We start from the raw sequence: 14,687 nt of genomic DNA on the forward strand, positions 1-14,687 counted from the left end.
ACATCAGTTACCAAATGTTATTCAAATCGAGGTCTTCATTCAACTGAGTATAACTCGATTTTACACATTTACTTTCAAGAAAGTACGAATTAACAACAGATATGGAACTCTAGTGACGTGGAACTTACTATTTGAATTCTTTGTTTAAAATATAAACACTCAATTTAAAATTAATGTTACTTTTTTGTTTTGTTGCTTTTGAAATAAATGGAAAATATCAAACTGCAAAAATGTGAGTATGTATATTAATCATTATTTGTGGCCACTGATGTAATTTTTTTTTTTAATTAGATTAATCCTATCAAGTTCAGCTTGTACTGAATCTCTGAAATCGAAGATTCATTGAGTTGATTAAAACAATAGGAAAATGAGTTAAAATTGGTTAAAGCCTAGGCGAAATCTCAAGCAACAAGGATAAACGATTTTGGAAAATACATAACCAACTCGCAATTTTTGTTACAGCACATGTTTTGGGGCATAATGTTTTTTTTTATGAAATATTTACTTAAAACACAAACGCTTGATATAAAATTTATATTAATCTTTAGTTTTTGAAATGCAAAATATAAAATTTCAAAAATTACTCTCAAGTTGAGCTTGTACTCGTACTATAACTCTGCAATCAAGGAATTATTGAGCCAGCTATAGAAATTGAAAATACTTGCTTAGCTTACACTTGGGAAGTAAAAACTATTCAAATCGATTAAATCCTATTAGGCGAACTCTTAAACAATAAGGAAATATTTCCGCTGTTTATTTTGATGCGAAGATTTTTGTTAGCACAGGAAGTCATTTGTTGTAGTTATTATTATAAATACATATAAGGTAATTATGTACATACTACTGTGTGAGTACACACACAGCTTCATTTTTGTCAAAAGATAGGCTATATTAATTTCTCGGATCAATTCTAGCGAATATTTTGATTAAGAAGCTGCTTCCGCGTGCTATTTTTGCTTTTATAAATGGATACACAAACAACAAAAAACCAAAATTTAGTTGTAGATTGTAATTTAAAAATTTGTTGGTACTTCTGTCTGCCAACGGAATATGATATTCTCAACGCGTTTCAAGATTAAAATTAATTGAAATTTTGAACGTCCTTTCGGTTGAACAGCGTAATGGTATTCACAGAGCAGGAGTGCCAACTAAAATTAAAAATCACAACAAACACTATTTGCTCTTTTTGGTCTCATACCAGACGTACCAAATGCTACAAAAATGTAGATATTTTGTCGAACACACCCGTAAGTCATTGATCCCGGCAAATCTCCACGCTTAAATCGTCTGACAAGTGTAATTGTGCTGGTTCATTTATTTTTTATTCTCTCATAATAAGTACATCTGTAAGCTCAGTACAACTTCCCCTTCAGATCAACTCAAACGTAATATAATAACGAAATAAAGAGAGGAAACATTCGCGTTGTTTTTGTTATGGGTAGTTAAAGCTGCAATTAAGTGAGCGTCTTAATTTATGTATAAAATTTCACTTAACACACCAGTTTCATACAATGTAGTGTCGCCCATTATAAAGGATATAATTAATAATAATACCCTTACATAACACACTCGTTTATTGGAACGGCATTATGTATAATTATACGATGAAAAATTGATAGCGGTGTCCATCACGGGCAGTAATTACTTACTCTCGACGTTCGGTAAACTGAAAAATTCCGCATACAATAAAACTTAAATAGGTCGACATGACCAGCCGTAAAACCGCCGTAAAATACCTCGGAATGACTTAACGCACAGAATTATGAGTTTAATAAATAGGAAAAGTGCAGTGTTGCGTCAAGATTCGGTAGGTGTCGAAATGAATTGTGAAGGAAGTTCGCTTGCACCAATCACGTTCGTTTATCATTTCAGAATTTTTCTTAAAAGTATTCAAGTGATAAGTGTCCTTTCCCACATTATCCTTCGGCAAACCATAAATTAGTCTCCACACGTTATAATTTAAACAATCAGTGATTGATAAATTGCTTGCTGTCATTTTCACGCTAAATTGCATTGATGCGAGACGTACTTTCGCTCGTAACGTCTAACCTTAAAGTTTAATGGTACTATAGAGCGGATTTTTCTTCTGTAAATGACACTTAACTGTCGTTTAACTATCCTTTCTAACTAGTCGTGATTGCGTGCTTTTTAAAGTTTGACATACTTACCGACTGTGAATTGGAATTTCAATAGTAGATGGAACACGAGCAGCAATTGAAGTTTGACGATAAGTGCAGCATTCATTGCGATGGGAGCTTCTCTGGATACTGGCTGGGCCGAGGCCCTCTGCAGCCAACACTTACATGCTATGGACCATCAACAATGGCTATCTGGAAAGAAACCGCCATTTAATAATTAAGAGCGAAAAACTGCAGACATAATCAAGAGTTATATTTAAAAATGAATTTTCACCTAGCAAAACACAGTGTAGGTACCTTTTCAGTGGTACAAGGTACCAAAATGCGTGTAACAACTTTTCTCTGAAAGTTCCTATTTCGTTGATAAACTTTCGGTGGGGATAATTTAAGCATACCCAGTGTGACACTAATCACAACGTTACTGCGTTGCCAGAATTTCAAGAAAATACTTTAAGAGTTTAGATGTGATGCAATGGGGATGCCGAGCTACTGTGGCTTGCCGCGAAAAGCCCACGCTACATACCAATCAGATTGGTTCTTAGCCGATATGCATGGAATAGTCGTTGTAGACTCATAAAAAATATTGAGTACTGCGCTCAATTTTCTAAAATAAATAAAAAAACGTTTTACTTTTTTACTTTTCGAGTGTTAGACTAACTCTATTGTAGAGGCGATTTGACAAACGGTTGATTTCACGTTGTCTCGGCTTTTCATAGCAGGTAGAATATGAAAAAATAGGTCTCCTGTTTCCGTCTGTCTTTCGCCTATTCGCAGTTTTATATGACAAGTACCGAGGGAGCAATAAAAAACACGATCAAAGACAGCCATGGGTTTTCGAAAGTTTGTCTTTGATCGTTGTATTTTCAACTCAAATTTTCAAATTGACGGTAATCTGATAAGACGATAATTATATCAAAGACAAATCTTCAAAAATCCATAGCTCTCTCTGATCGTGTTTTTTATTGCTCTCTCGATATTCGAATATGTATATCATTACATCATGTGTGGTAAAATTTACGACATTTCAAATAAAATTACTACTTGAATTACACAATACACAATTTCAGGTCCACTGTTTAAATGCTCACACTATGTAACATTGTAAGTACAAACGATTACTATTCATAAAAAATACTAATCATGTTTCTGACTGGCAGTTGTTAAGGTGATACACAGGATGTTTCATGTGACTGATTTATCCAATTACTTCAAATCTAAACCAAAATCTATTTCATCACAACATCAAACTGTTTTGCTTTTATTCTGAAAAGTAAAGTAACAATTTTTTCAATACATATTGCAATAGTGCAAAATTTACAGTAGATTATATCACAAAATTTTGAAATTAAATTTTTAATTATAAAAAAAAATGTGTAAAAATGACCTAAACAGCAGCAACTGTAGAAATTGTCTTTTTGTTTTTTTTACATGACAACATAGTTTGGCCCATCGATGAGGATGAGTTTTTAAAGCATATTCGTTGGTAAATTGTTTTCAAAAAATAAATAAATATAAACAACTAAATAATCGAGTTTAAAAAACGTATAACTTGTTTCATTTATCGGTAAAGGTTTCGAAGTAATTTTAGCCAGTCAATTAAAAGATCATGAATACAATTAGATATTTACAAAAACATAATAAAAAGATTTTTGAATTTAGTAATTCACTTTTTAAGATTTAATAGTTTGTTTTAATGGCGACGGATACTATCCCTGCGCATCCACCAAAATTGCTTATTTCCTTAATCACAAATTTAACGCAATCATTTTATTTTTTTAACAATCATGTCAATATTTTGTTCATAAATTGATTTTACATTTTGAAAAAATATTTCACAAAATTTTATAATATTATAAAAATTCAAGTTAGCTATCCATTTCGAAGATGTAAATTTTTTCACTTTATAGGGAACTATCACTTTTTTTAAATTATTGATTGGAAATGTTATAATGACAAACTTTTGTCAATTTATTTTCAAAGTCATTAAGTAAATTTGGTATTGTCATTAAAATCATGTTTTATGTTAATCATATTAACAACATTACAAGTATTGTTGCTAACTTCATCAGACGTTGATTTACGGCACGTTTCGACTTTAGACACCTACCACGTTTACTAGGGAAGAAATAATTATTGAAAAATAAAATTTGTTTAAAAGAGTTGTTTCCTCCTCCTTCATTGTAAGTATTTACAGGTTTTGTCTTGCTTTATTATGACCTATAAAATAAAAAAAAAATAACCTATCGTCGTAAACTTATTTATTATGAATGTTGGGTTTACCTGACATTATTTTCGTGGAAGCGAAAGACCACTAAATTTGCGTTCGAAAACGTACAAAAACAATAGATTTATCTTGCAATATGTTTTGTAGAAAATAAAGTTCAAAGTTCATTTTACAACACACGTCAGTTTATATATTAACATGTTTAATGCAACTCACGACACATTTTTTTCCATAACATCTAACAACTTTGAAAATTACGTGGATTACCTGCATCTCGGAACTTTTAATGGAAGCTTGCAACCACAATTGACCTTGATTGTTTTTTATCGTCGGAAAAGCCATGAAATAATTTAATTTAATTATCAAGTCTCACTAAACACGGTAATTCGACACTGTTATAGTATAATTTTTAATTTTATAAAATGTACAATTCTTGCTCGTAACGATATCGCTTCTTGTGGCGATCAAGGCGAAAATGAGCGTCTGTGTCCGTTCAAAACCGATAGTGTGCTGTCATATAAAGTAAACAAGTCGCTATTTTTTATTGCAACATGTTTTGTAAATAAACCCGTACATGTTTATATTTGCGTCTGTATTTTAATATATGTGTTAAGTAAGACACCAGCCAAATAAGAGAAATTGGACGCTGTTATCAGCACCGCCATCGAAGTCCTTAGTGAACAATTTCGCGAAAGTAATAAAAATCCAATCTCGGCGACACGAATTTAAATCCAGCACTTAATTGGCCGGCCCAAGAATAAATAAAAATGTGAGAGTTACGATTCGGCTTTGGAACAATAATAATCAATTAAAATCGCCATTCAAACTTCTGCAATAAAAACTGTACTATTTTTAAATGATGAATATTGGAGGAGTCATCTCATGTGGGTTCGTATATCACTTTTATTACGCCGATCTATTGCAATTTATTTGATCTTCAACCACGCTCACTCTATTATAAAATAAAGAATCACTTGCGGATTATTCTTCGGGTTAAAAATAGACGCATTTTTGACTCGAATAGAAACCGGGGGCGTTTTTCCAACTAAAATTACCGGCACGTAGATGTGATGTATACAACCGCGTTCCAACGTCAAATTATGTCAGTTTATGCATTCAGGCATCATTGCTTGTCGCGAAATAATTTCTAGCCAGGCGTCGACTTTCGTAATTTATTAATGCGTTCTTAAGGCAGAAAATAGTACGGATTTCACATATTTGTCGAGAGTAGGCATGTACTGTTACTAATTTCAACACGTCATAAACCGGGATTCAATTTATTTGGAATTTTTAAAAGCATGTTTATGCAAACACGAAGTGGCTTTAAAAAGCACACGAGATACACAAAGGAAATACGTTCGAGTGACAATTTCGACCTAGCTACTTCACCGCGGTGTGACACTTTTTTAAATAAACTGTTTTATAAATGTTTCTAGAAGTTATCGTTCATTCATTCCTATACAGTGAATGCTCTGTAAATTAAAGACTAAGAACTTAAATTAAAAAAAAAAATAGCAAGAAAGCTTCAGAAAAAATAACAAAACTTGGTTACTAAAAGGTCACCCTAGATGGATGTGTATGGACAAGGAAAGCGAGAAGAAAAAAGTACTAGTCATAATTTAGTATTGTTTCTGCTTGTTTAATAACTTGCCTAATTTTTTTAATATAAAAAAATATTTCTTTGCATTTTTTAATAAAAAAAATATATCTATATATATATACATAAAAATACACCAGAGAAGAATCGAGAAGATTAAAAATTCGCTTATCTTACAATCGCTGAACGGAATAAACTGAACTGAAATTGTTTTTCGAAAAGTATTTTTGTTTTATCTTAATGAAAAAAATATACACGGTGCACAAAATGTATAGGACCTCTATTACTATTCTTTTAATGCATATCTACTAGTGATGGTATCCAAAATGGTCATACTCATAACACAAAGCAAAAATGATTCATTTTTTAGATGTCTAGACATGTGTTACTTCTGCAACAGATTTTTCGATACAATTTATTGACCTACTAAGAAAATCAGAAACTGTATTTATATATAGTTTTCTTCGAATCTACAAGTTTACTTAATCTACGAAATCAATTTCGTATTTCTCGGATAAAATTAACCGAACTCCGCAATACTAAGCCGGTAGGTATTGTTTTACAGATTGTTAAAATAAGTGTTGTTGACCATGATTTTTTCGCTTAAAAGCTAAAGATCCGGTTGGCGTTTAATTAAACGATCATTTTATTTACTGAACTCCGTCTAAGCACGTAGCACTTTACCAGCAACGTTTATTGTCCTATCAGAACAACACATGCAGGTTTGGAAGTGTTCAGCCAAGTGTAACCATGAAATAACAAATGTCAGTTATTTAATTAGCACTAAATCTGAAAGCGAAAGTGTGTGCATGGTCTACAAATTCCTTTGAATGTGAAAATATGGCACTTGTTCCGGGGGCGGTCAATTTTTTACTCTTGGTAGATTTAGATGCTAGTCTTGTGGCATTGGCAGAAATATTAAATAATCAAGTGAGAAACCTTGCAGGATTTATTTCTTAAGACGCCAGTGAATTGGTATAATTAGCGTAAAATGAGCGTCTATTCTAGTATTTTGTAAATAGCAAACCAATAAATTATCACGTGCTAACGGCGCCTAAAGATAAATTTTTGTCACTCGTTGCCAAATTGTCAAATCTGTACGTGGTAGGCGCCTGTGTATAAATAATACACACGTGTCCGAGGATTTGAATGAACTTGTTTACGCAAATAATTCGGCAAGTGCACATAGCAACGATTCCTCAATTATTATTGTCAACCGCGAAAAAAGAGAAAGGAATGCATTGTGGCGTCCCGCGTGATTATTTATTTTAGGCGTCACAGTGAGGCCACGATTGACTGAAATATATTAATATTTTGTCATTTTTAAATAAATAAGTCACATTTAATAATAGACATTTTTCCTGAAATAATTGGGTGTCAGCGTCGTTGCTACCTGAAGCTGGTAGCTTAACCTTTGACTTAACTGCAGATTTTGTTACGGTTTAATTTATTACAAGCGCTTGGGTCGCGACATTAACTAATAGTCAATCTGCTTCCGTGTCTGGATGCAGTGAAGTTTCAAAAGTGAGACTTATTGTACTGACGTAAGCAAAAATGTTTGAGGAATTTTAATGTAAATCATCTTATTTGTAGAGAGTTTATAAATGATCGCCTCGTCGAAGCGATTGTGAAAAACAACGTGATTCTGCTGTCAGCTAACGTATCATTAAAATTAGAACATATCCAAACTTGATAGAAAAAGAAATAAAAAAATGTTAAAGAAACCTAGTGGAAAATTTACTTATTAATAATTAATTATTTAAATTTAAATTCCCACAAGGAAAATTGAAACGTTCGTTTTAAGTCACAATACTTCTTTCTTCAAGAGTTGTTTTTATTTTATGAGCAAACCATGTCCATCAACTGGAATTTGAATATACTTTTCGTGACAGTAAAAAAATATTTCACGGTTTATTAACCATTAGATATATAGATCATTTGTAAATTTCTAAGAGACTTCGTTTTCAAAACATTTAATAAAAATTAAAAACCGCCATTTTCTATGAGTGGTTAACTTATTGCAGAAAATTTACACCAAAAAGTTCCAGATTTTAGATTCCGATGAAAGATGATCAACTTTTTATGAAAATAAATGGATTAATTTTAATACATACAAAACTGTTCTCCGAGAACTCTTTGAAGCAATTGTGAAATAAGTTTAAATATTCATTTGTGCGTGCAGTTTTAAAAAGAAGACAATTATTTAGAAACAGTTCTGCAAATCAATGCCATTGTCTTGAGAGATTTCCAAAGTTGTTAACCGAGATAAAGTGTCAAACGCAATTCCAAATTTCATTTTTGTTACCTGTATACGTTTGAAATAGAAGTGGATTATATTAGTCGATAAAGTTATAACACTGTACATTTTAACTTTGAAATGTCTATAGGTATTTATAAACTGCTAGATAAGTCTATATTGTTTTTTAGTCATTTTCTCCAACTATTTAGTGCTAAGTTGCAACAAACGGCTAAATCTCAAAAATCCAATGTGGAAACATCATCTACAGTTTAACTTATACTTACTTCGATATTTTATTTAATGATTGTACGAAAATGCAAATTCACGTACAAAGCTGACAAAATAGATGAATGATTTATTCAAATATTCTTATTGGAATATAAGTGTCCACATTCTGACTTACATGTGATTTTCTTACTCCAAAATCGATAAGTGTGAAAATAAAGATACATTTTTTTTATCAGTTGAAAGACTCCATTTTCCTAATTCATCACATACACAAAATCTAAATCTTTGAGTACTCACAATTTTGTTCTGTAAGAAATTCATAAACAGCGTACGAACCGAAAAAAAAAATGCAGAAACGGTTAATTTTTTTTAATTTTACCCTCTGCTGTACAACGTTATCGGAAATAAGATTCTTTTAATTTATGATCACCGACAAGCTCCGATATTCCCCTGATGGGACTTGTTTTTGTAGGGAATAGAATGTAGTTACTAATTCTCTACCTTAAATGAAGACCACTCGTGCGACAAAGTAATTACCTTTGTAGATCCATTACTCTGCAAACGTTGGTTCATTAGGAGATCATATTGGAATTACACCTCATAAAGAAAGTGAAAGACATCGTCTTGAATCTCGCTACGTTTATCTATAAATGTTTTTTACTTTTTACTTACTTATCCGCTACCTTTCCTACCAGTGGTTACTTTTTGTTACACTGAAATTACGATTGAGTAATTTGTATCTTTTGAAAATTGTAACATACACACTTTCGAAAAATGTGACATGCATGTACTGAAATAAATTTTGAATTAATTATTAAAATCTTAAAATCGCTATTAAAACTGCAATGTGGATGGTTTAGTTTAGTGATCTCAGTGTGTAATTTTGGCTAATTCTTAGTGTTAAGTTTAGTCTAAAAATGTGATATCTCTCTTTCTTTACTCGCTCTAGCTACGGAGTGGATCTAAAGATATTACGTACGTTAATTGGTACAAGGAAGTTTTGAACTACGTAGATATTCTAATACAATGGCAGTTTGATTATGATGAAATATATGTGTAGCTCACGATGCCGTCTGACAACAAGAGAATGCTGAAAAAACTCCATTCGAGAATAGCTTAGAAGAATTAAAGTTGCAGAAGGAAATTAGTGGCCTTGAAGTGAAAAAAACTAAAGAGGCACTTCGTCGAAATCGTCGAAATTGGAAGTAACCAACATTTCGACTTCAGGCAAAATACAATCGAAGACAGAGATTTGCTTATACGTATTACAGAAAACGTAAAAGAATACTCATCTCCAATGAGTAACACAAAAAAAAAATACCACGTTTTGTAAAGACTTCAGATTTTTATATTTAGTGAATTGGGGTAGGGCAATCAGGCTGAAGGTCAGAAATACTTGAGAATGGGAAATTTTCTGAGATTCTAGAATATTTGAGAACTAAATTGACATTCTGTAAGAATTTTATGTGAGATCGAAAAAATACAGATATAATTTACGAAATTTTAGCTGCACCAGTTGATTAAGAACGTGTGAAGAATGTTTATTCTGGAAAATTTCAGTAGCCGACCAAAATGGAGAATTTTGTCTAGAAGAATTTTAAACCAAGACTGGAAAAGCTAATAAAATTTAACTAGCCGATAAAGAATTGAGAAAGTTTGGGATGTTTTTCATAAATATTCAAGAACTCAAGCGAGTCAGTTCCTTTGAAATTTAGAATTTAATGTATGTAATTATTAAATTCTAAGTTATTCTTCTCTCATATCAACACGATTACAAGAACAGAAAGCTTGTCCGCTGTAATGAATGATAGGGCTAATGATATACATAAACCTCACGAAATTTTTGATAGTTTTGCTGATTATTATACCACGTGTTTCTTTTATTTGATACAACCCCCGTAATTTTTTTATTTAAAAAAATAAACATATAGTTTTTTGACCAAACTTGTATCATTTTAAAAGATCACCTATGTGAATAAATGACATGAGTGTCAATTTTTCAAGCTACTAGATTGTCATCAATTAATATGAATTTTTCGTGTATTTTATTTAATAACTTTTTAAGTATTGATTTTAGAAATATTGATTGCCTTTGATTTTTAGAAAAAATCAGTCTTTCCATTTATGAAAAAATATACCTAGTGTTCCATAAAAAAAAAAAAAAATTAAGTTGATGTCATTTCCGGTTCTACCCAAAAGTGATAATATAAATGTGAGGTTGCCATCACATAGATCTTTTACAATGATACATTTGCTCAAAGAACTACAGGTTTATCTTTAAGAATAAAAAAGTTACAGGGGTTGTATCAAATAAAAGAAACACCCTGTATAGTAGACCGTATTTTTATATATAGTAGATAAGTGAAGACGTAGTTTTAATGCAATAAAAAAACTGAAGGTCACCATGGCATCAAGGCCAGATTCAATGACAACGTTTTTTTGCTTACCGATCTCCAACCTTGAGAAATTTATTTGCAGATCTTCATTTTTTTTTTATTTGACCAATGTTGTTTTCGAGATGAATCCGATAAAGATCTTGGAGTTATTAATTCTGTTACAACGTTTAAATCCTTCAAGTTTAGTTCAAAACATTGTGTCCTTTATAAATCTAAAGCTCGGAGAAATATTCTTGAAGCTCATCTTTTCATCAAATGCTTGTCATTATAGTCTGATTGAAGATGATGTCGACATTTTTTGTTTAAGTTCTTTGAATCACTTTAGTACTTTTTTCTGGGATCATAAATTACACTATTATGGTACTACGATGACATGCAAATTAAGAACATGTAAAAACATTGTCTTAGTTTTGTACGATCGTCGGTTGTAGAAGCAAATTAATGCAAAAAATAAAATATGTGGAAAAAATCACGCACAATGAGAAAGTGAAGCAAATTTCAGCACCCTATGGCGCACGTTTCTGATTGTAGAGTATTTTTCCAAAGTTCATTTCATTGATTTTCGAGAACTAGCGCGGTATAAAATTATCCTGTTGTATAGCTACATTCAAATACTATTGGGATTATTGCTTACCAAGCGGTGCTGTAATTTTAGGAAACCTGATTCTGATAGTTACCTCATCGTAAATGCATTCTAAAAACAGTAAATTTCGGAAAAAAATGGTACTCTGCAGAAGATGCGTTACGTCCGAATATTCCTCGTAAAAATGTCATCTCACATTGTAAACTTTCGCCTTTTCATCTAACACTAATACATGCTCATAAAATCAGAAACCTAGTGTCAGTACTTCTGACCCAGTCCACATAAATATGAAGACGTAACAATTTGCTTACTTTGCAGGAGCGTGCAATAACTTGCCTGCCTTTGACTTTTAGGCGCTAGTACGTGGGTATTTAAAACCCCGGGTGTATTTTTCACCACATCTATTAAAACGTGCTTCAATATAAGTGAAATATCTGTAATTCTGACACATAAATAGGCGCCAAGAAGGGGCGTATCGCGGTATGCGTGTGCTAATAAAATCACGAAATTATCTTTACGGTACTTGTAGGTTTCTACTTCGTAATTCAGGTACGTCAAGGGGTAATACACGGCTAAAATTTATTTTATACCGAGCCAACCCACCGCGTTATAAATTTATTTGTTCACTTACCGTATGTAAACACGAGAAAAATAGCCGACTGTTTTAAAAGCTAATAGAATCTAATTGTTATTAGTGCATTTTAGTTGCAGATCTTGTGCTGTTTTACGACCAGCAATAAAAGCTGTGCGCGGAAGGTTAAAAAAATTAAAGCGATCAAGCAAAATGTGCGCGCTTTGAAGTGTTTATTGAATATTATAATAATCAGGGAATCGTAAAATGGCAGGTGGTAAAGCCAATTTCGAGAAGTAATCGAGTTTCCTTGAAGGTAGTTAAACATGGCAATCTTCTGGGATGGAGATTAATACAAACGTACAAAATATTTTTTTAACACATTATCACTCTCTAAAATTAAATAACTTTGCCGCTGGCTCGCAACTAAATAAATACGTCTTAGCCCGATGACAAACTTTGAAGGAATTTATTCAAGTATTTGAACGTCTAATAAAAAATTAATCCATACCGGGTGGTCCACGTTTCGGTATTCGGAAAACGCGACTTTCACCGTCTTTTTCTGGTAAAACCTTATGATTGTCATTCACACCCGATCTTTAAAAATAAAACTGTAATATTTAACACATATCAATATTTGCTTTTGTAATAGTAGTGTATTAAATTTTAGAGCACAATTTGTTCGGCCTTTTTTGACTATCTATTAGTGTAATGATCACGTCATGAGGTTCATTAACAAATCTGTTTTCGCGGTTGTATAGAATATACAACGAAAAAGAATTATTGGGTGGAGTTTGGCTTACGAAATTTGTGCCAAACCATGAGAAGAAGATCCCCTTCATACCATATGGGAAAATGGTCGAGTCATTTTATTTAATCGTATACTAAATTTTCCAAATGTATCTAAAATAAAAAGAGAATAAAAAAATGTAGACCATATTTCGCAATTTTTGAAAAAATGAGTGACAGAGAATTTCGTAACTCGAATAGAAACTTCGGTGCGATAAAACTTGGTATCCTCAACTATTTGCAGTTAAATCAACGATTGTCTGTACACACTAATGGCATATTGCATGAATTTCAGAAATATATATGTAAGTGTTATATATTTACTAGGTCTCGTTACCAATCGTATTTAGTAATCTCTGATTGAATTTCAATTTATGTTATTATGTTCAAATACTGGTGCAACACGCCACCTGGTTGTCTTAATACATCTTCGAATTCTCTTTTTCTTAATTTCAATTTTATTTTACGGTGTGAGGACTATATTAATTATAAGTAGCTTCTTCTTTTTCATTTATTTACTTCACTTTAATTTTTTTTTGTTCCCGAGTATAAGCTAAGGATGTATTGTAATAGTATCCATCCGGCGAATGATTACCAAAGTGTTTTCTCGATACTTCATCATACCTTAGAATATAAAAAAGTTTGCCGTCTCCGTCTGCTCTCTGTCATCGTCTGCGTTGTTTTTTATTAGACAGATGATCTCCGAACTACTGGACCGATTTTTACGGTTTACGGATTAGATGGTAAAACGCTAACTAAAATTTGTCTAGTCATCCCAATCAACAATGTGATGACGTCACCTCAAAATTTTGCATAGTAAATGTAACTTAAACTTTATAAAATAACATATTCCTACACTAGTGTTTTATGGTTCTGTCTTCATTTTTTACCCTAGACATTCAGATTTTTTGGAAAAAAAATGAAAACTGTAGACATTTTACTACTTAAGTAACTTTAAAACTACAAAACTAAAAGGTCTGAAATCTTGTAAACGTTGTAAGGTTAATCCTAAACATGCAAAATGTTATGAGTCGATACTTGAGGTATATCAATACCTTATATTTTTTAGAATTGGTTATACAGAGAACGACTTACCCTATTTTTCCGAGCATTTGGGAATACAGTACTCCTATTATTAATATTACACTGTACACTTTTCAAAATTGATGTAACCGTCCTTCATAAAATGTTGATAATGTTATCACAAAATTTTGTAATGAAAAAACTGGCTTGACTCGTACGCATAGCATGCTTCTTTACCTTTATTTTAACACTGCACCTATAAGTTACAAGGGTAATCATAAAAAAATTGTTTCGGTAGTTGTTTCAACAGAACTTCCCTCGCTCCTAAAGTACAATGAAACATATCCAGCATTTTCGAGTTGAGTTTTTCTTTAGACAATTTTGTGATGACGTCATCAACATTTTTGAAAGGACACGTATATATCAGTTTGGATTGGTGCAGTGTTATACTAAAAATAACAGTATTGTATTCCCAAAATTTTGTGGGAAAATGGAGTGAGCCGTTCTTGATTTAATCAATAAAATAAATTGACTCATTCATTAATTTTTTTGAGCCAGCGGCTCAAGCAAATCTAAAAAAATATTAATGCAATTATATATCACAAGTAAAAACTCATCATATTTTGCACATTTTGGGGGGAATTTATTCGGCAAATCCAGCTCGTAAAAAAATTATAAAATTTGATTTTACGCTGTAAAGTAAAAACTAGAGGCATAAATAACACCTCTTGACCTTCAGCACTAGGTAATAGCAATCTGAAGCTCAAGTGTTTATTATTAATTAAACCATAATCGAACAAAATATTACGAACATTATAATTTTTATTTTATCATTATTATACATATAAAGACGTATTTTTCACATTTTCATGGAAGTAGAGTGATTCGTTCTTAATTTG

The 14,687-nt window shown here is 31.8% G+C and overlaps 1 protein-coding gene across 2 annotated transcripts in view; it reads right to left on the reverse strand.

Moving 5' to 3' along the window:
• The window catches only part of LOC135144598 (follistatin), a 127,210-nt gene that overhangs the window by 96,328 nt on the left and 16,195 nt on the right, over nucleotides 1-14,687 (reverse strand). For both annotated transcript variants that reach the window (XM_064076626.1, XM_064076625.1), the window contains exon 2: nucleotides 2,169-2,330. In XM_064076626.1, the coding sequence (XP_063932696.1) occupies nucleotides 2,169-2,244 (76 nt within the window). In that variant the 5' untranslated portion in view covers nucleotides 2,245-2,330. The remainder of the gene's footprint in view (nucleotides 1-2,168; nucleotides 2,331-14,687) is intronic.

This window comes from Zophobas morio, unplaced genomic scaffold (assembly GCF_036711695.1).
Source record: "Zophobas morio isolate AGI-343-1 ecotype UQ-CSIRO unplaced genomic scaffold, CSIRO_AGI_Zmor_V1 ptg000108l, whole genome shotgun sequence".
NCBI lineage: Eukaryota > Metazoa > Arthropoda > Insecta > Coleoptera > Tenebrionidae > Zophobas > Zophobas morio.